A 21,851-nucleotide genomic window follows, 5' to 3' on the forward strand; every position below is an offset into this window, starting at 1 on the left:
GTCTCGATCTCCTGACCTCGTGATCCGCCCGTCTCGGCCTCCCAAAGTGCTGGGATTACAGGCTTGAGCCACCGCGCCCGGCCTATTTTTTTTATTAACACACAATAGATGTACGTATTTTCAGGGTACATGTGATAATTTAATACAGTCATATAATTTGTAAAGATCAAGTCAGTATAATTAGGATATTCATTACCTTAAATATTTGTCTTTTCTTTATGCTAGAAACATTTGAATTATTCTTTTCTAGCTGTTTGGAAATATACAAAGATTGTTGTAAACAATAGTCATCCTACTGATCTATCAAACACCAGATCTTATTTCTTCTATCAAATTGTATATTTGTACTCATTAATCAATTCTCTTTATCCCTCCCAGACCCCTACCCTTCATGTCCTCTAGTAACCATCAGTCTTCATGAGATCTTTATGAGATTCGCTTTTTTACTCCCATATAAGAGTGAGAATGTGCGATATTTGTCTTTGTGTGCCTGGCTTATTTAACTGAATGTCCTCTCCAGGTTGCTGCAGATGACAGGATATCATTCTTTTTACAGCTGAATAATATTTCATTGTGTATTTATATCACATTTTCTTTATCCATTTATCTATTACTGGGCACTTAGGTTGATTCTACGTTTTGTCCATTGTGAATAATGCTGCAATAAACATGGGAGTGCAGGTATTTCTTTGATATATTGATTTTTTTTTTCTTTTAAATATGTACCCAACAGTTGAATTGCTGGATTATATGGTAGTTCTATTTTTAGTTTTTTTTGAGGACCCATACTGCTTTCCATAATGGTTGTACTAATTTACATTCTCACTGACTATATACAAGGGTTCCCCTTTCTCCACATCCTCACCAGCATGTGTTATTCCCTTTTTGATAACAGCCATTTTAACTGGGGTGAGATGATGTCTCATTGTGGTTTTGATTTGCATTTCTCTGATGATTAGTGATGCTGAGCATTTTTTTCATACACCTATTGTCCATTTGTATGTCTTCTTTTGAGAAATGTCTATTCCGAGCTTTTGCCCATTTTAAAATTGGATTTCTTTTTGCTATTGAGTTGTTGAGCTCCTTATATATTCTCATTATTTATCCCTTGTCAGATGGGTAGTTTGCAGATATTTTCTCCCATTCTGTGGGTTGTCTCTTCACTTATTATTATTATTATTTGTTTGTTTGTTTTTGTTTTGTTTTGTTTTGTTTTTTTTTTTTTTTTTTTGAGACAGAGTCTTGCTCTGTCACCCAGGCTGGAGTACAGTGGTGTGATCTCAGCTCACTGCAACCTCCACCTCCTGGGCTCAAGCAGTTCTCCTGCCTCAGCCTCCCAAGTAGTTGGGATTACAGGTGTGTGCCACTACACCTGGCTAATTTTTGTATTTTTAGTAGAGATGTGGTTTAATCATGTTGGCCAGGCTGGTCTTGAACTCCTGGCCTCAAGTGATCTGCCTGCCTTGGCCTCCCAAAGTGCTAGGATTACAGACGTGAGCCACCACACCCAGCCTCATCTTATTGATTGTTTCCTTTGCTGTGCAGAAGCATTTGAGCTTGATATAACATCATTTGTCTATTTTTGCTTTGGTTGCTTGTGCTTTTGAGGTCTTACACAAAATATCTTTGTCCAGTCCAATGTCCTGGAGATTTTCCCCAATGTTTACTTTTAGAAGTTTCATATTTTGAGGTCTTAAATTTAAGTCTTTAATTCATTTTGATTTGATTTTTGTTTATGGCAAGAGATAGGGGTCTAATTTCATTCTTCAGCATATGAATATCCAGTTTTCCCAGCACCATTTATTGAAAAGACTGTCTATTCCTCAGTGTATGTTCTTAGCACTTTTGTCAAAAATGAGTTCCATTGGTCTATGTGTCTGTTTTTATGCCAATACCATGCTGATTTGGTTGTTATAGCTCTGTAGTATAATTTGAAGTCAGGCAGTGTGATGCCTCCAGCTTTGTTCATTTTGCTCAGGATTGCTTTGGCTATTTGGGGTCTTCTGTGGTTCCATATAAGTTTTAGGATTCATTTCTGTGAATAGGATTGGCATTTTGATGGGGATTGCATTGAATCTGTAAATTGCTTTGGGTAGTATTACCATTTTAGTGATATTAATTCTTCCAATCCGTGAGCACAGAATAGCTTTCAATTTTTTTGTGTCCTTTTCAATTTCTATCATCAGTGTTTTATAGTTTTCCTTGTATAGACTTTTCACTTCTTTGGTTGATTCCCAGGTATTTTATAATCTTTCTTCGTAACCATTGTAAATAGGATTGCTTTCTTGATTTTTTTTTCCGATTGTTCGCTGTTGGTGTATATAAATGCTACTAATTTTTTTATGTTGATTTCATATCCTGCAACTTTACCAAATTTGTTTATTAGTTTTAATGGTTTTTTTTTTTTTTTTTTTTTTGGTGGAGTCTTTAAGTTTTTCTTAGTATAAGATCATGTAATCTGTGAACAAGACTAGTTTGACTTCTTCCTTTTCTATTTGAATGCCCTTTATTTTTTTTTTCTCTTGCCTAGTTGCTCTCGCCAGGACTTCCAGTATTATGTTGAATAAAAGTGGTTAAAATAGGCATCTTTTTCTTGTTCCAGATCTTAGAGGAATTCAGTTATTCAATTGAATTCTTTCAGTTTTTTCCCATTCAATATGGTGATAGCTGTGGGTTTGTCATAATAAGGCCTTTATTATTTTGAGGCACGTTGATTCTATACCCAGTTTGTTAAAGGTTTTTGTCATAAAGAGATGTTGAATTTTATTGAATGCTTTTTCAGCATCTATTGAAATAATAAGGTTTTTCTTCTTGATTCTGTTAATGTGATGTGTCACATTTATTGGTTTGTGTGTGTTGAAACATCCTTGCATCCTTGGGATGAATCACACTTGATCATGGTGAACAATCATTTTAAGGTGCTGTTGAATTCAGTTTGCTAGTATTTTGTTGAGAGTTTTACATCTGTTCATCAGAAATATTGACCTGTGGTTTTCTTTTTTGGTTGCGTTCTTGTCTGGTTTTGGTATCAGGGTAATGCTGGCCTCATAGGATAAATTTGGAAGTACTCCCTCCTCTTCAGTCTCTTTGAAGAGTTTCAGTAGGATTGGTATTAATTTGTCTTTAAATGTTTGGTAGAATTCAGCAGTGAGGCCATCAGATCTTGGGCTTTTTTTTTTCTTTTTTAATGGGAGACTTATTATGGCTTCTATCTCATTACTAGTTATTGCTTTGTTGAAGTTTTCTATTTCTTCATGGTTCAATCTTGGTAGGTTGTATGTATCCAGGAATTTATCCATTTTTTCTAGGTTTTCCAATTTCTTGGCATATAGTTCTTCATAGTAGTCTCTAATGATTCTTTGTATTTCTGTGGTCTCAGTTACTGTGTCTTCTTTTTCATTTCTGATTTTATTTATCTGGGTCTTCTCTCATTTATTCTTAGTCCAGCTAAAGGTTTGTCAATTTTATTTATCTTTTCAAAAAACCAACTTTTCATTTCATTGATCTTCTGTATTTTTTTGTCTCAATTTCATCTACTTCTACTCTGATCTTTATTATTTCTTTCCTTCTACTAATTGTGGATTCCATTCTGGCTATTTAAGTACAGAAAAATTTTAGATTAATTCACTTAAACATAAGCCTTCACTATGCATGATTTTTATAACAATAAGTATACCTGTATGTGTGCTTTAACCTTTTAGTGCAGTGCTTTTATCTTTTACTTTTGAGTAGTTTTCCTCCAATCCCTTGTCCTCCCTTATCTATGTCCAGTACCCTTGCTATATAGATCACAGGTATATCCTTGAATTGTATCTTGCTGTATCTTTCTCCACACTTATTTTTCTACATATATGTGCATTCAAATATTATATGCAGATATCAGGTTATTTTGTCATTTTACTAAAATGGAATCGTAGCTACTCTTTTACATCCTGTTTATTTGACTGAAAAAATACCCCATGGAAATCCTTCCCAATTTACTTATATAGTTCCTTTTGTTTTGTTTTGTTTAAGAGACAGGGTTTCTCTGTGTCACCCGGGCTGGAGTAAAGTGGCACAATTATATCTCACTGCAACCTCGAACTCCTGTGCTCAAGAGATCTTCCCACCCCAGCCTCCCAAGTAGCTAGGACTACAGTCTCTCATCATTAACGGTAGCTTCTTTTAACGGTGATATTCTACATCATCTAAATACATGCTATGATGAATTTAGCTACTTTCTATCAATGAGAATTCACTTTGTTCCTAGCGCTTGGCTACAGCTAACTGGTCTGCAATGAATACCCTTGTATATCTGCCTTCCCATGTGGAAATTTATTTTGATGAGACAGGTTTCCTGGGATGGTCACCAGGTCTGTGCATGCTTAGTTTTAAAAGACATTGTCAGGTTGCAATCCAAAGAGGCTGTCACACTTTCTATTATCACTATATAGAATACCAGTTTCTCCATGATCCCACTAGCAGGAAGTCTATGGTTCATGTTCATTTTTGCTCTGCTCTCAGACATCACCTTATATTGCCTCCTGAGAGAATGTATATCTGTCAGTTTACAAAGGTGTATTTGCATTTTATTTTGTCATCATGAATTTTAAACCTGAGATTTGTTTTCAAACACGTTTTGTTGTTGTTGTTGTTGTTGTTGTCGTCGTTGTTTTGAGATGAAGTCTTGCTCTGTCACGCAGGCTGAAGTGCAGTGGTATGATCTCGGCTCACTGCAACCTCTGCCTCCCAGGTTCAAGCGATTCTCCTGCCTCAGCCTCCCGAGTACCTGAGACTACAGGCTCATGCCACCATGCCTGGCTAATTTTTGTATTTTTAGTAGCGACGGGGTTTGACCATGTTGCCCAGGCTGCTCTTGAACTCCTGACCTCAGGTGATCTGCCCACCTTGGCCTCCCAAAGTTGGGATTACAGGTGTGAGCCACTGTGCCCACCTTCAAACACATTTTTTTGTTTGTTTGTTTGACATGGAGTTTCGCTCTTGTCACCCAGGCTAGAGTGCAATGGCATGATCTCGGCTCACTGCAACCTCTGCCTCCCCGGTTCAAGTGATTCTCCTGCCTCAGCCTCCCAAGTAGCTGAGATTACAGGTGCCCGCCACCACGCCCAGCTAATTTTTGTATTTTTAGCAGAGATGGGGTTTCACCATGTTGGCCAGGCTGGTCTCGAGCTACTGACCTCAGGTGATCCACCCGCCTCAGCCCCCCAAAGCACTGGGATTACAGTCATGAGCTACCACACCTGGCCTCAAAAATACTTTTATAGGGATACAACAGGAAATAGCTTAGAAATGCACATTTAGCATTGAGCATCTGTAAACCCACTTTAAACAAGTGTGTTATGAACCCAGCTATGAAGCAAAAGATCCTTTCTTTTCCAATACATCACTTTTAGTTATAGTGTTCTCTCTTTCTCAGTCTGTCTGTCTGTACCTCTCTCTCCCCCTCCCTCCCCTATCTCTCTCTCTTTCACACAAACACACACACACACACACACACACACACACACACTCATCCATGCTTCCACTGCATTAGGTGACAAATACAAAGTTCGAAGTTTCTCTGTTTAGTGCCAAACAATTAATTCAAGTATTATAAAGTACTCATTATTTGCAGCTTTGATAGTCCTGGCTGCCTGTCGTGAGATATACTGGATGGTAAAATTATGCTGTATAAATTTTATTATGAAGTAATTCAAATCAAGGTCACCATTTGTCTTTTTTTCCCCACCTTTCCAGGTCAAATTCCATCACAAACTCCAAGGACTGTCTAAATTCTTTTTATTTGGGTGCTTTGTTGTATCAAATATTTTGTGAAATGCGTAGGCCATTGGCTGAGTCCTGGACATGTTTTGTTTATAGTATTTTGATTGTTTTGTTACTCATGGTAAAGGGATTTGACATGGATATCTGGGTTATGTTTGGCTTTTGGCATAAGCTTTGCAGTGTAACTAATTTAATGTTGACTTGGTTGTATCATTACCAGACTAATTGGATAGGAATAGAAGCATACACTGCTACCATCCCATCCCTGATACTGGGAAAATGCATATATCCCAAGGGAAATACAGTTAAGGGAGACTGAACACGTTTCTCATGAATCAGACTAGGTTTTATCTGAATTCCTCCCCATAAATACTATTTGAATCGATTTTTACCATCTCTTTATTTCCTTCAGGCTAGGCACGTTTCTCTTGGGTTGTGCTAATCTTGCAGAAAACAGATGTTTCATGCAGTGATGATTTGGAAGGAAGTATATATCAGGAATTGAGCTGGACGGTGCATCACTTACAAAGAATCTAATTTGTTGAGTCTCTGACAGTACCAGATTCCTTTCACATTGGCCACACGTTTTTCATATTAGATCTTGGCTAAAATAAGAGTAAGTAGTTTTTTAATGGTGACTTTTACCATCTCTGAATTTCCTTTTGCTGTAAACTGATATACAGATAACACTGTTTGTTACCATTAATTTTGAAGGACATAAATCTGTATTTCTAGGAAAACATCAACCTTTTCCAAGAAACATGTGCCTTCTGGTCCTCATGTCCCCCTTGTCTTCTGACTGACTGTATCACAGTTTGGCCCTCAACAGCCACTCTGTTTATTTTCCTTTTTCTTTTACAGCACCTTTGCTTCTAGATACTTGAAGGCAGGATCTGGAATATTAAAAATAGAGAGCTGTTATGGGAAAAACTTGATTTTACGAACCTTTTTGCTTTTCCTCACCTTATAACTTTTCCTTTACAGTATATGTAGATCAATAAACAAAATTTCTTTATAAACCATATAGTCTACCCCTCTGTGGTAAGCAAAATAATGTCCCCCCAAAGATGTCCACATCCCAGTTTCCAGAATCTGTGTATATGTTATGTTCCATAGCAGAAACGACTTTGCAGATGTGACTAAGTTAATGCTGCTGAGATAGGGAGATTAGCCTGGATGATGTAGGTGGACCCAGTGTCATAATGAGAATCTAAATAAGAGAAACAGGAAGACGGGGAGTCAGAGTTAGAGAAGGACATGTGACAATAGAAGCAGAGGTCAGAGAGAGTGATTTGATTACTGGTTTTGAAAATGGAAGGTCCCACAAGCCAAGGACTAGTGGCAGCCTCTAGAAGTTGAAAAAGGCAAGAAAACAAATTTCCCCCTACAGCCTCCAGGAAGAATGCAGTTCTGCTTGATTTTAGATCTCTGAGGCTCATTTTGGGGCTTCTGACCTCCAGAACTGTAAGATAAAAGTTTTTGTTACTTTAAGGCACTAAGTTTTAGAGTAATTTGTTATAGCAGCAATAGGAAACTGATACACCCTTTTAAATGTTGTCAATATATTTTTGCTTCTGTGTTTACGGGGGAAAAAAAAGAAAAGGAGCTACATCTTCCTTGATTAAAACGTAGATTTTAATGCCATACATACAGTAGCTACTTGGTAAGTCACATTAGTATATATTTAAATAAGTCTTATTGTATTAATGATCTATATGCTGCATAACAAATTACCCCAAAACTTTATGCCTTAGAACAACGTGTATTGTCTTGCAATGTCTCACAACTTAGCTGTGTACTGTTACAAGGCTGATCGAAGTGTCAACTGGGGGCTGGGCGCTGCGGCTTACACCTGTAATCTTAATACTTTGGGAGGCTGAGGCGGGCAGATCACTCAAGGCCAAAAGTTTGAGACCAGCCTGGCCAACATGGCAAAGCCCCACCTCTACCAAAAATACAAAAATTAGCCAGGCATGGTCTTGCGGGCCTGTAGTCCCAGCTACTGGGGCAGTTGGGGTGGGGTGCAGAGGGGTGCTGAGGCATGAGAATTGCTTGAACCTGGGAGGCAGAGGTTGCAGTGAGCCAAGATCACCCACTGCAGTTTTCTGTCTCAGAAAAAATAAATAATTAAAGTGTCATCTGGGGCTGTGGTCATCTCAAGGCTTGACTGAGAAGGATGTGCTTCCAAGCTCACACTCATGTGGTTGTTTTCAGCATTCAGTTCCTCAAGGGTTGCTGGCTAGAGTCTGCTCTCTGGTTTTGGCCACAAGGGGCTCTATATAGGGCAGCTCACAACATGGCCGCTGACTTCATCAGAAGGCACAAGGATGAGCAAGATGGAAGCCAGAGACTTTATGTAACCTAATCTCAGAAGGGACATTGCATCAGTTTTGCTATATTCTGCTGGTTAGAAGCAAGACTCTAGCCACAGCCCATACTCAGAGAGAGGGAATTACATAGGGCAATACGGGAGGCAGGATCAGGCAGACGTCTTAGAGTCGACCTCCACACTTATGATCTTGGTTGAAAGTACCACATATTTTTCCATACGGTCAATGACTCAAAAACAAATAGTGATTTTTTTCTCTCTCGCATTTGTGACTTTTAAAAATGACTTGAGTAAACCTCGAAAAATGCATAGTGATTTTTCCACAGGCTTCTTGCCTGTTTTTTCATAGTCATTCTCTACTTTTAAGGAGAATGCCCCAAACATGAATGATTCATGTAGAATTTTACATTTTGAGTCTTGTCATAGAGAGAAAAAGCCTATTTAATTTATGAGTAATTTTTTTGCAGAGCTCTCTACTTCCCAGCAGTACATTAGGCTATTCAATCATGGTTCCCTTCATACTTAGAATATATACATAACAATTATGGATGTAAATCTATAGGTCTTCAGAACAGTGATTAACATGAATCAGAGCCTGAAATATAAAATTATTCGGGAAGAAGTTTAACATCATTTTCCTTTGACTAGGTTGTCTTTTTCATATTGATTTGTAAGAGCTCTTTATATATTCTGAATACTAGTCATTGTCAGTTATTTGTGTTGCAAATATCTTTTCTGCCTTGTTTTTTTTTTTGTTTTTTGTTTTTATCTTTCTATACTATGTTTCTCTACTTTAATAAATAAAAATGCTTTAAATGTATCTATCGGCTCCTTAATGATTAGTGCTTTCTGTGGCTTCTTTAATCATCTTTCCCTAACCCAAGATCATAAAAATGTACTCTCTATTATAAGTGCTTTGTTGTTTTGCCTTTCATATTGATGTATTTATTTCACCTGGATTATTTTTTAATTAATTTTTAAATTGGTAAAATTGTATGTATTTATCATATACAACTTGGTGTTTTGAAGTATATATACACTGTGGAATGACTGAATTTAACTAATTAACATGCGTTACCTCACATAGTTATCATTTTTGTGATGAGAACACTTTATATTCACTCAGCATTTTTCAAGAATACAATACATTGTTCTTAACTGTAGTCACCATGTTGTACAATAGATCTCTTGAACTTATTTCTACTATTTAACTGAAATTTTGTATCCTTTGATGAAATTGGTTTTCATGTATGGTAAGATACAATTACATTTTTTAAAACATGGTTTGAAACACAGGAAAAAATGACAAAAATCCATAATGGAGAATGCCATGAACACTTTAAGGGGTTCACAATTCACTGAATCATCATATAGTAATAATAATCATTATAGCTAACATTTATTAAATGCCTATTGTTTGCCAGAAACTGCTCTAAGAACCTCCCCTATCCTTAGAATTAACACCTGCAATCCTCACAATCCTGTGAGGTAAGGATTATGATTATTTCATTTTTCAGATGAGGAAACTGAGGTACAAAGAGATTAAGTAACTTACTCAAGATCAATCAGCTAGTGAGTAATGGGACTGAGTTTCTGCTAGGACTCTTAACTGCCATCTTGTCCTGCACCAAACGAAAACATGGACCTTTAGTGACCAGTACTCTATTAGTAGTGCCTTGGGCATATTGGTAAATAAATCCAAAATTTTGCACATAGGTTAGAAAAAGGACTATTCTTAAAAATGTTTAGATGAGTAATATAATCAGTATGAAATTTGTGTTGTGTTTTTCTGTTATGTCACCTTTAGGAGAGAGCAGATTAAATTGATGATCAATGTAAAGTAAAAACCTATTCTAAGAATTTAAATATATTTCTATTTTGGCAGGGGTGTATTTTTTTTTCATATTTTACAGGGGCTTTTAAAAATCTTTTTCTCAGGCTGGGCATGGTGGCTCACACTTGTAATCCACACACTTTGGGGGACTGACACAGGCGAATCACTTGAGGCCAGGAGTTCGAGACAAGCCTGGGCAACAAAGTGAGACTCTGTCTGTAATTTTTAAAAAAGACCTCTTTCTCTTAAAAACAGTTAGGTGTCCAAATACATCCTGAAGTAATCTTAGGGGTATTTATGACTTTCCTGCTAATTTCAGGTTTCTATTATTTTTTGAATAGTTAATCCTTAAAATTCTGCATATTTTAGATCTTAATAGTCTATAAACTTGACTTCAATCTAAGTTCGAATGCTTAAACTAGTTTCTGTTTTATAGTGCTAAATAGAATTTTATGATTATGTCTACATTATTTGAATTATTTTCTGATTTTTTTTCTGAGCAATTAAAAACCGGTTGTGAATACTGTATATCTGAAGAGGAGACAAGTTCTGTTCAAATAAAACCAAGAAATAGTAGTAGCGTATATTACTTTAGTTAAAAATTGTATTAAATGTCTTGATGAGAAAACTTCAATGCGTCATTGTACACTTAGTCTCTAAAGAGCAGGATACAATTATTATGTGTCGATTTTAAACATTTTTTAAAGAGCAGGATAAGCTTCTAGAGCATTCTAATACATTTTTAGTACTATTGTATTAGCAAGAAAATAATCAGCAGGGTTTACCCTCCAGTGGGCTAGGCTTCATTCTGGGCATGCAGAAGGCTGTATTCTGAGTTTACATTCTAAAGAGCTTATATTGCTTATCATTTCTCATTCAAAATGTTAAATTTCATTTATTTCTCAGCTTTCCTGTTAGCTTCTGATGCAATGAGTGTTCAGTATTATGAATGTGGACCAAACCATAAGACAGGGTTCTCCTATAGGCTACAGTTGTGCTTGCTTAAAATACGGGATCCTGAGGGATGGCTCTTAATGTTATATGCCCATGGCTTATAAGCAGCCTGTAGTGTGATCATTCTGTAATGTAGAAAGTGCATTCTGAGTCTATTTTATTCTGGAAAACCAATTGTCTCAAGTGTTTTGATGTGTATACCATTGGGTTATATAGTTGGGCATTTTCTTACTGGTGTCACTCATCAAATTTGGTAAAATGGGCATTCTCATTTGTTTCCAATGGAATTCCCACAAGTTCAGGTAATAACCTATCTCTTTTCCAGATTGCAGAGTTACAAAGTTGACATTTCTTTATCTTGCGGTTTATGTTCAGTTATAAGATGGTGGTTAAATGCCTATTCTTGGCAAGTTAGTAGATCTTATGGTGAGCTGTCACTTGCTGTATGATCAGGGCAACCCAACTTATGTCACCAATTCTAGACTGCAGTGTTTGGTGGGACACAGACAGCATCCTTAATGCCATGAGGTTCTCGATGAGGATGTTTTGGGAGAAGTCCCAAAATGTAGACTTCTTTTGGGAAATGATGACCCTGCTGAGCTTTGCTCAGCAGTCGAAGAGACTAATTGGCTTGGTGTGAGGAGGGTACAGCAGGGAGCTTGGGGCCATCTCCATAGCAATGACCCTTCTCTGGCCGGGGTCACAGCCTCATCAGAAGTGTGTAACCTCTCCACATGCACAAATTTGAAGGAAAGTGGAAAGAGAAGAAAGGGGCAGGAAAATGAACTGATATTTGTTAAATACCTCCTAAGTGCCTGGCATTGTGTAGAGAAGATTAAAAACATGTAACACGCATATGTATATACAGATGTGTATGGACATTTATATATGTTTATATAGATATACAATATAAACAGTATGTTTGATGTTTCCCCATTAGACTGTGTTCATCACAACTCTGCGTTATATGTATTCATTCCTTATTTTACAAAGCAGCAAACAGGCTTAAAGAGATGAAGAGTCTGGTCCTAGATCTCCCTGAGGGTGATGCGCTGATGTTGAAACAGAAACTTTCTGCCTGTAATGGTGTGTGTGCTCGTTTTTGTTGCTGTTTGGTTGCTTAGTTGGTTTGTTTTCCATGGTTCTCCACAAAGCCTCCTTTAAGGTTTGCTGCTGTGCTTTGTTTCCCCGCTCCCCAAGGGGGAGTTGCTTAGATAGAATTAAATATGGAGGCGGGGCAGGCAGAGGGGCCATGATACTAGAGAAATGTAGGACCATATTGAGACGAATCTGTCTGTCAGGAGTTTGGGCTTGTCCTGGGAGAACAGGGAGCCATTGAAGGATTTTAAGTGGAGATTCTAAAAAGGTGCAATTTACGCATGTAGAAAATGGATTGGCAGCAACCAGTTAGGGGACATTTCTTTCACCTGTATGGTTTTTATCTTAAAGAAAAGATAGATATGAAATAAGTATGACAAACATATATGTTCATTATTTCCTCCTTTGTGCTCTTCTGAATTAAAAATTTAAGTATTGAAAATAAATGAAAATTCTCTAAATCTAGGAGGGACAGGGATTAGCAAACAATTCAATCAAATGAAGAAACATCAAATAAACCCAAACTGAGGGACATTCTATAAAATAACTGGTCTGTACTTATAATGAAAGAAAAAGACTGAGGAACTGTTTCAAATGAAAGAAGATTAGACATGATAACTAAGTGCAGCGTGTGATCGCAGATTGGATCCTGGCCTAGAAATTTATTTCTCCTTTTCCATAAAAGGCATTACTCAGATGATTGACACAATTTGAATATCCGTACATAGACAGTAGCATTGTATCAATGTTAATTTCATAATTTCCATAAGTGCACTATAGTTTTGTGAGAAAATATCTTTGTTTTTAGGAAATACATACTGAAAATTATTTCAAGGTAAAGGGGCTATGTGTCTGCAAATTACTCTCAAATATTTCAGAAAAAAAAAAGAATGACATATATTTATAGCGAGAAGAATGATAAAGCATATATGTAAACATGTTAGCTTTGGGGGAAATCTAGGTGAATGGTGTACAATAATTCTCTGTAGTATTTTTGCAACTTTTTGGTATGTCTGAAATTATTTTAAAATAAAAATTATAAAGAATTGTATGGAAGGAGGAGCCGGAGGGAAGAACCAGGCCGGTCTGTGTCTTGTCCTAGGAGGCCAGGGTTGAGGTCCAAGATGAGGGAGTTACCTGCCAAAGCTGATGTGGGGACTTCCGGTGGGGTGGGGGTTGCGGGCATGGGAGGAGGCTCTTAGGAACCAGGGTTGCTTTGGGGTCTGGCAATTAGTGTGACCCAGAGTTTGTGAAGGGTTGCAATCTCTCCTTAGCCCAGTGCCCTTATCTCTGTTAATGGTGTTGGTGTGTCACCAGGCCATGTTTTTCTATTTTTTCTGCACATACAGGTGGTAAGGAATACTTGTAAATTCATTGGAATAATGAACTCTAAAACTGAGCAGAAGGAAAATGACCTGGGTTAAGGCAAGGAATGTAGGCTGAGGAAAGCTCTCACTAGGGACGTGTGCAAGAATTAGGAGCCTCCCTGGAAATGAGAGCAACTGCCACAGAAAATGATTTACATATTTTTTTAAAGTTTTGGGTTTTCAATGTTTGGCTAAAGGAGGTCTGACTTAAGATGCGTTGCTGACTTAACTGTCCTAGGGGGCCAGAACGAAAATGTGACCTCCTTCCCAACTCATTTTATTCGTCACTGCCCAGCGGAAGGCAACAGCTTTTCGGCTGCAAAGAGACACTAGCTTGCAGACTATATTTGTAGAAGAAAGGAAAATGTAGCGGGGTGTGAACTCTGACAAAGCAATAAAAATTGGGGGATGGCATCAGTTCTTGGTGCAGAACATAAAAGTGGGAGGAGAGGTGGGGGGAGAAAGAAAGATGAGAAGGAACTGAAAATCTCACAAGAGATCTCTTGGTTAATGCAATCCTGCTCTTCACAGGGAAGGAATTCTCATAAAACGCGGCTGTTGCTAAACATATAGTAAGCATTCATTAGATTTGGCATTTGTTTTCTTCTGCAGCAGGCTTAAGAAACAAAGCTTAGTGGAAATTAAACAAATTAATAGAGGCAAGTGCAGATAGGCATCATGCTAAAAAGAAAGAAAAAAGTAAATTGCCTTCATTCCTATTCCATGCCCTCTAACACTCTGTGCTTTCCAATCAGCAACATGAATTGTGCTATTACTGGCAAAGGTGGACAATATATCCTAACAGAAGACTTTTACAAAGAGTAAAACTATATGAACGCACATAATAAATTGACTTGGCCATTCCTTTAAGCAGATGTTTGGTCCTTCCAGATCATGTAAAAAGATAAAAAAGGAAAGAGAACAGACCTAGGCAATTATTTGTGGACCAGATTTCTGCTTGGAGGGTGAACAGGAAGCAAAGCAGGTGGAGGAGAAATGAGATTAGAACAATCAAAATGAACTCAAATAAAAGCCTGGTTGAACTATTGAGAGTTTTGAGGTTTTGTCAAATGTGGTAACCATTTTTTTAATACCTTTAAACCATGAATAGAGGATTCGTTGTGTAAATTACGACATGTGCTTACAATGGAATGCCATGCGGTTTTTCCCAAGGATGAGTTACTTCTCTATGTTTTGACATGGAAAGGTATCCAAAATAGAATATTGAGTTATTTCTAGTTTTTATTTATTTATTTATTTATTTTTTCGAGACGGAGTCTTGCTCTGTCACCCAGGCTGGAGTGCAATGGTGCTATCTCGGCTCACTGCAACCCCTGCCTCCCGGGTTCAAGAAATTATCCTGTCTCAGCCTCCCGAGTAGCTGGGATTACAGGCACGTGCCACCACACCTGGCTAATTTTTGTATTCTTAGTAGAGACAGGGTTTCACCATGTTGGCCAGGTTGGTCTCAAACTCTTGACCTCATGATCTGCTCCCCTCGGCCTTCCGAAGTGCTGGGATTACAGGTGTGAGCCACCGCGCCGGACCCAAGTTAGTTCTAGTTTTTAAGGAAATAACTTATAGTACATAAAAGAAAAAAAAAAAAAAACTGAAAGCACAAATACCAAATTGCTAACAATATATCAGAGTAGGAATGAAGATTGCAAAAAGATTTTCAGTTTAGATGTCCCGCACTGTCATATTCTTAAAATATTTTTAAATTAATGTATTTTTTCATAATCAGAAAAAATGAAGCTATTGGTGCTCCGAAAAAGAAACTTAAACAATTATCCGTGGAGAAATTTTTGAAAAAGCAGAGAAGAAATGAGTTTGGTTGTAGAGTATGATTATAAATCAGGCTAAATAGAAGTAGAAAAGCTCAGCATTCATTGGAAAACAGAGAAAGAAGTGCTCAAGCAGAGCCAGCCCATCCAGATAAGACATGGAATCTGGCTGTAAATTGTTAGCATGTGTTTTCAGCATCTACCATGGACCTCCCTGCATCAAAGGTGAACAATTTGCACACCCCAGTTATGCCTTATTGATTTTTGTATCTCTGTCTAAAGTACATGCCCATGGTAGATGTTCAGTAAATGATGGTAGACCAAGCTCGGAAGACTAAGTATGAGTGGGTTAATATGGGAGAAAAACGAGTAAGCTATGAATAAGTAACATTACTTTCAGAGAGTTTAAACTTATTCTAGTAAAATCTCAGAGAGGAAAAACTGTGAAATAGGAGGATGGGAAAATATTCTCTGGCACTTGCTCAAGTGCGTTTGTCTTGCCATCCTTCAGATTTTCTTAGTGAGACTTAATTTATGTTTTCTCAGTTAGAGCTTTTCTTTTGTATCCAACTGGGCGTTTCAAGCCATCTGCCATGACAGTCATATCCTTGGAACATATTGTGGCCTCCTTGCTCCTTCTGCACTTGCCTTTGTTGACTCTGTCATCACGCTGACTCCTACACAGACTCCAGTGTGGGCTTTGTCCTTCCAGCATTGAACTGCGCCCTGCATTCTTTCCAGATCTCCTTTTCCACTGAAGGCACATGGAGGGATATCATGATTCCATTTTGACTGTGTCTTTTCTGGATTCATATCTCTCAGTGGAAACATAGCATCTCTTCTGAGCCATAGATACAATACATAAACATCCATGAAAATCAGGTGTTGGTGCTGAAAGTGCAAATGGCCTATTGTCAGAGATTTTGATTTCTTGGCCCCATGGATCATGGTAGGAATCTGGTGAATCCTATGTACTCTCTTCCCAGAAAAATGTACATACTTGAAAAACTGTGTGAACAATTCCAGGGAATTCACAGGCCATCCTGGAGCCCATTTATACCCCGAAGATTATGTATCCCTGCATCCCTGGAACTGATGCATATTCTATGTTAGGCTAGATAAAAAGAAGGAGTTCACTGGAACCAGAATGCAACTAGAATGCACTGGAACTAGAATGCACTGATACTAGAATGCAACCAAGTACAAAAAAGCAGGCCGGATACGGTGGCTCACGCCTGTAATCCCAGCACTTTGGGAGGTCAAGGTGGGTGGATCACCTGAGGTCAGGAGTTTGAGACCAGCCTGGCCAACAGGGTGAAACCCCCATCTCTATTAAATAATTTTATAAATACAAAAATTACCCAGATGTGGTGGCGTGTGCCTGTAATCCCAGCTACTAGGGAGACTGAGGCAGGAGAATCACTTGAATCTGGGAGGCAGGGGTTGCAGTGAGCCGAGATGGCGCCACTGCACTCCAGCTCAAAAAAAAAAAAAGCGTATTTCTAGCATCATCTTCACACTTCAGACACTTTGGAGGCACAACAAATGGAAAATAAAGCCAGACTGGAGTGTTGTAGTTACTATCATAACATTACAACTGGAAGGAATAGTTTGTTTGACAATACAGCTTATAGCCTGTAGATACACAGCCAAGTGAATTGTACACTGTCTACTTTGGGTGCTTCTTAAATATTTGGGACCAAGTCATTTAGGTTTAGGGGTGTGTCTGTGTTTGTGTGTGAGAAAGAGAACAATATGAGTGTCAGTGTATATTTTAAACAGTTCACAGAACTTAAATCTTAAAATGTCTATCTAAAGGGAAGAAAAGGATTTCATCTCCAAGTTCATCTTTATGTTTGTAATACGTATATGTGTTTGTTCCTTTTGGCATTTGGACACTAACATTTTAATGTTGCTGGTCCTTTCCAGGGTGGACAAGCTTCATTTACACCATATCTGGAGATGTGTATATTGGTAAGTTATGGCTATGTCACTTAGGGCTCAATTGCAATTTAATTTAAACTACTGAAAGGAGAAAAGGTAGGATGACACCATTTTATGTAATTGAATACTATGCCACCTTCTCTCCCACACCAGCCCTCTCTATATACCAGCACAGGTATGCCCAGGGCAGGGCGCCTCTCAGCTTACAGAATATTCAGTGAGGGAAGAGAATATGAGCACCAGTCATGACACACTCTGTGCACAGATGAAAGTCCAGGCACCATTTTGTGTTTTGATACCTCGCTAAGACGTTGGCAACCTCCATACTAATAAAGGGATGGAGCTACAGTGGGCTCCAAGGGGAGCAGGAATCTGCCTATCTCCTGGGAGAAGGAAGTGGAAGGAGGTGAATTTGCAATGCTGGTTTCCTCTGAGAAATCTCGAAAGTGGGTTTTCTTTTCTTCCGAGGGTTGTATATGTGTTGCTTGTTGAGTCTAATCAAGAAAAGATGTTTGAGACCCAACCAATGCTCATTTTATAGATGAGGAAGTGAAATCTAAGAAAGTTGTTTAACTTGCCAGGGTTACACATTGGTAGGCGTGGGGCTAGAACCAAGGTCTCCTCAATCCTGCTTTAATGCAGAGATAGCACCATCTAACTTGTTTTTTTCAAGTCTGAATCCCTTAGCGAACCCAGCAGCAGAAGGGACAGAGCAGGTGGGAGAGAGAGGCTTGCAGAGCAGCCTGGCTCCTGCCTGCATCTACTCGCCTTCCCATCCTCCTAAAAGCAGCCATGGGTTCCAGTAAAAGGCTGTCTGTAGGACTGAGAGAAAACAGCTATAGCAGATGCTGTTGGTACCCACCCACACCCCTGGGCCCTTACTTCCTGAGTGCCCACTGACCAACTAACAATAGCCAGTATCTGTGTCACTTTGCCTGAAGGCTTTTCTCTGAAACCAATCAGGGTAGGATGAAAGTACTGGAGAATTAACATTCCCAGAAGCTACCTGACCCTTCAGGCAGGATAACTCGGAAGCCTGCGTGAAAGGGAAAGGCCGTTTACTAGTTTCCCAGTGGGATTACAGCCAGGCCACCTGAGTGTGCTTGATGACACACCCTTCATTGTCTGTCTTCCCTTTTCTGTCTAACTCTCCTGCCTCTGGACTGTCGTTTCCTGAGATCACCTCCGAGATAAATGACTTGTACCAGAATATATGCATCTCCAGTTATACTTCTGAGAAAACTCAGAGAACCGGCCTCCCGTTTTCCCCCTCCTCATCCCCGCAGACAGTTATGGGGTGGGGCATCTTAAGGTACAGGCCAAGAATCCCCATTTCTGAGACCCTCTGCAGTTGGGTGCTCTCCACCCACTCCTGCAGGGATGCCAGCACGGAACTTTCTGGGGCCCTAACATGGCCACCTCCTTGGGCAATACACTCCCAGCTCCAGGCGGCTGGCTTACAGATAACATCTGCTCAGGGATAGAAGGCCACACCCAGAGCTATTTAAACCATTCCTTTTATTCTCCAAAAACGATGTTCAATTGCCTGAAATTATTCTTCTGGAAAATAATGGTAATGCGAACTCATGCATTTTGAATTTATTCCTAATAAAGTACAAATGGGCTTAGTTCCCTTTTCAGTGAATAGCTTTTCAATTAGGGGTCAGGAGCAAAATTCATTTATTTTAGCACTGGAGAAAAGTGTGAAAAAAAGTCTTGTAGTAGTATCATAAGTTTATATGTACACACCTTAAACTATATTAACCATCTGGAGGAGATGAGACATCATTTGTTTTCATGATCTTCTGAAAATCCTGAGAAACACATAGTGCTTTATAAAAATAGAGAGAAAAAAACATTTTTATGGAGGTAGTGCTCCTGATTTATGATTTCAAGAGCAACAAAATAATCTGCACAAATGGAAATAAAGAAAGCACGTGAATTTTAAGGTGGTAAGGATAACAGAAATGTTTGTGCAGAATGAGAAAACGCAGGGAGAAGGAAACTTTCTGTAAAAGGACAGATAGCAAATATTTTCATCTTTGCAAGGCATATAGTCTCAGTTGCAACTACTTGGCCCTTCCCGTGTTGCACAGAAGCAGCCACAGATGATACATAAACAAATTGGGTGGCTATTCCAATAAAACTTCATTTATGGTCACTGAAATGTGAATTTCATGTTTTTTCATGTGTCATGAAAGGCTATTTTTTAGTTTGTTTCAACCATTTATAATAGTGAAAACTTTTCTTAGCCTGTGAGCTCTACCAAAGGTGACAGTTGATTTTGGTTTAAATGAATTGCAGAGAATGAAGGGGTAAGAAATTAACAAGTAATTGCCAAAACCTGTTTTAAGCAGTGGTTAGAGCCTTGTTTCCTGACCTTTAGCCTGAGAAGTTAACAAGTGAAATGCTCTGCAGTTCTCGGGGTAAGAATGACCCACACATCCACTTGTTTTTCTTGAGATGAGGCAGGATTTTCCTGAGTCATTTCTATTTACTGACCCGGTCCCCCCTCGTGACCATGGACCACAGTGCAAAACATCTGGCAGGCGATGGGTCTGTAGCCTTGGAGCAAAGTTGCATCTGTCTAGAATAAACTGGACCGTGAAGAGAATCCAGCTCACAAAACTGGCCTCTTGGGACTGTGCTTTAACCAGTGAGTGGCTGGCTAAAGGACCTCATTTGAATTTTATCTCCTTCCCTTCCTCCTACCAACACCCTAAGGGGCGCTTAATGAGAAAAACAAAAGGGCAAGAAGAAATCATCAGAGAAAAAAGAAATGATGAAACAGAAATAGCTCTTGAATATGTACTGACTTATAAAATCAATAGAGAAAGTCCAGAAAATGTTTTCTGACTTTACTGCCTCAATTTTATCTTGCTTATAAAACTAGGTTGGCACCAACGAACCACAGATGGCAGGAAGTGATAAGCAAGGAATTGTCTTTTTCAAAATGTCAAATACGTTCAGTTGAAGTAGATGTAATGAATATATATATATACACTTAGTGTATTGGACTGGAATAAATGGGCTGCAACTTGGGTTGAGGAAATAATCTGAGGAGACTGCATAAAATGGAAATTTAGGAGGACTATTAAAATATTAACTGATTACAGGAAGTGCTTGAAAGATTTAGTTTGACTACAAACAATTTACTTTGACTACAAAATTTAGTTTGACTACAAACAGGTGGAGTTTTGAACATTAGAAAATGCTGGACAGCCGGGCATGGTGGTTCACCCCTGTAATCCCAGCACGTTGGGAGGCTGAGGCAGGCAGATTGAGGTTGGGAGTTCGAGATCAGCCTGGCCAACATAGTGAAACCCCTGTCTCCAATAAAAATACAAAAATTAGCCTGGCGCGGTGGTGCACGGCCGTTATCCCAGCTACATGGGAGGCTGAGGTAGGAGAATCACTTGAACCCGGAAAGCAGAGGTTGCAGTGATCCAAGACTGTGCCACTGCACTCCAGCCTGGGCAATAGAGCGGGACTCTTGTCTTAAAAAAAGGAAAAAAACAAAAGAAAGAAAGGCGGGGGAAAAATGCTGGATGTCTAACTAGTTGTCAAAGTCAGTCAGTCATTTTAAAGGTAAAGGTAAGTATTGTGAAGCTATGTAAGTGTCCTCTAATGACACCCTGAAGAAAAATAGTTAACAGAGCTAAAATAAGACTAGCAGAATTCTCATTTTCTTATTCAAAGAAAGTATTCATTTGAGACTCATCTGAAAGTACTCACTTTATGCTTTTCAAGGATCTTCTTAATTTTTAATATATTTGCTTTTTCCAACAATGAAGAGCCTTCTAAGCTATTGAATAGTAATTTTTAAAAGTGTGCAATAGAGGCAGAGACCTTTGACGACAATCTTTTGCTGAGGCAAAAAGTTCTTTGACTAGCCCACAGCTGGAATCCGTGCATCATATGGTAAAAATAGAAGTCAAAAGAAAGTAAAAAATACATTGTCAGAAAACCAGTATATCCCATAGATACCAGTACCAAATCTCTTCCCTGCAACTGCACTGAAAATCACGTTACACATTAATGCAGAGATCAAAAGGATAGAAAAGTTTATATCCTGTATCCTTGAAGCTTGGTACAGTTTATCAGCTTGAATTCTAGTCCACTAGAAGGCCTGATATCAAGTATACTGTTGGTGCTTAGAAAATATTTAGAAATCTAAAAACATTTGTTTGTGTTTATTGAATGAATCTGGCTTACAAAGGCAGTAAAATGTTTTGAATTTATTTAAATAACTAATGATTCACGCTTAGTTTGTGCTAACCTTTTGAGCGCAAACCTCTGTGCTCTGGTTTTGGGTGATATTAAGCAGTTTGAAACGGGCTCTGGATCTTGCAGTAAAGGCAAGGAGACACAAATGTGCACCAGCAGCCCTCATAATTGACCTCCATTTATCCAACTAACTGGATTGCCCGGTGCTCTTCATTCTATGGTGAATACTTTGAGGAAGGTGCTTGAACACCCGGGGTGATGAGCTCCTCCCTGGTCTGCCTGCCCATAGCTGCTCCCATCAGCTGGGTTGTAGTGGACTTAAAGGCACCTGTGTTTGTTCTCAGTCCATGTATGCTAATTGCACCAATAATTGAAATTATGTAATTTAATTGAACAGTTGTAAATTAATGAAATAAATGTGAAAAGAGAGTTGGTGGTTCCGTAACAACTAAGACAGATGCTTTGTAAAAGTGAATTGCTAAAGGAAATGCCTTTGACACAGAAGGACAAACATCACATGTTCTCAGTTCTCTGTGGGATCTAAAGATCAA

At 38.6% G+C, this 21,851-nt stretch overlaps 1 protein-coding gene across 2 annotated transcripts in view; it reads left to right on the top strand.

Moving 5' to 3' along the window:
* PIR (pirin (iron-binding nuclear protein)) overlaps nt 1-21,851 on the top strand; it is a 115,732-nt gene that overhangs the window by 75,696 nt on the left and 18,185 nt on the right. For both annotated transcript variants that reach the window (XM_011995536.1, XM_011995535.1), the window contains exon 7: nt 17,059-17,103. In XM_011995536.1, coding sequence (XP_011850926.1) covers nt 17,059-17,103 — 45 coding nt within the window. The remainder of the gene's footprint in view (nt 1-17,058; nt 17,104-21,851) is intronic.

The sequence above is a fragment of the Mandrillus leucophaeus genome, unplaced genomic scaffold, assembly GCF_000951045.1.
Source record: "Mandrillus leucophaeus isolate KB7577 unplaced genomic scaffold, Mleu.le_1.0 Scaffold490, whole genome shotgun sequence".
Classification (NCBI taxonomy): Eukaryota; Metazoa; Chordata; class Mammalia; order Primates; family Cercopithecidae; genus Mandrillus; species Mandrillus leucophaeus.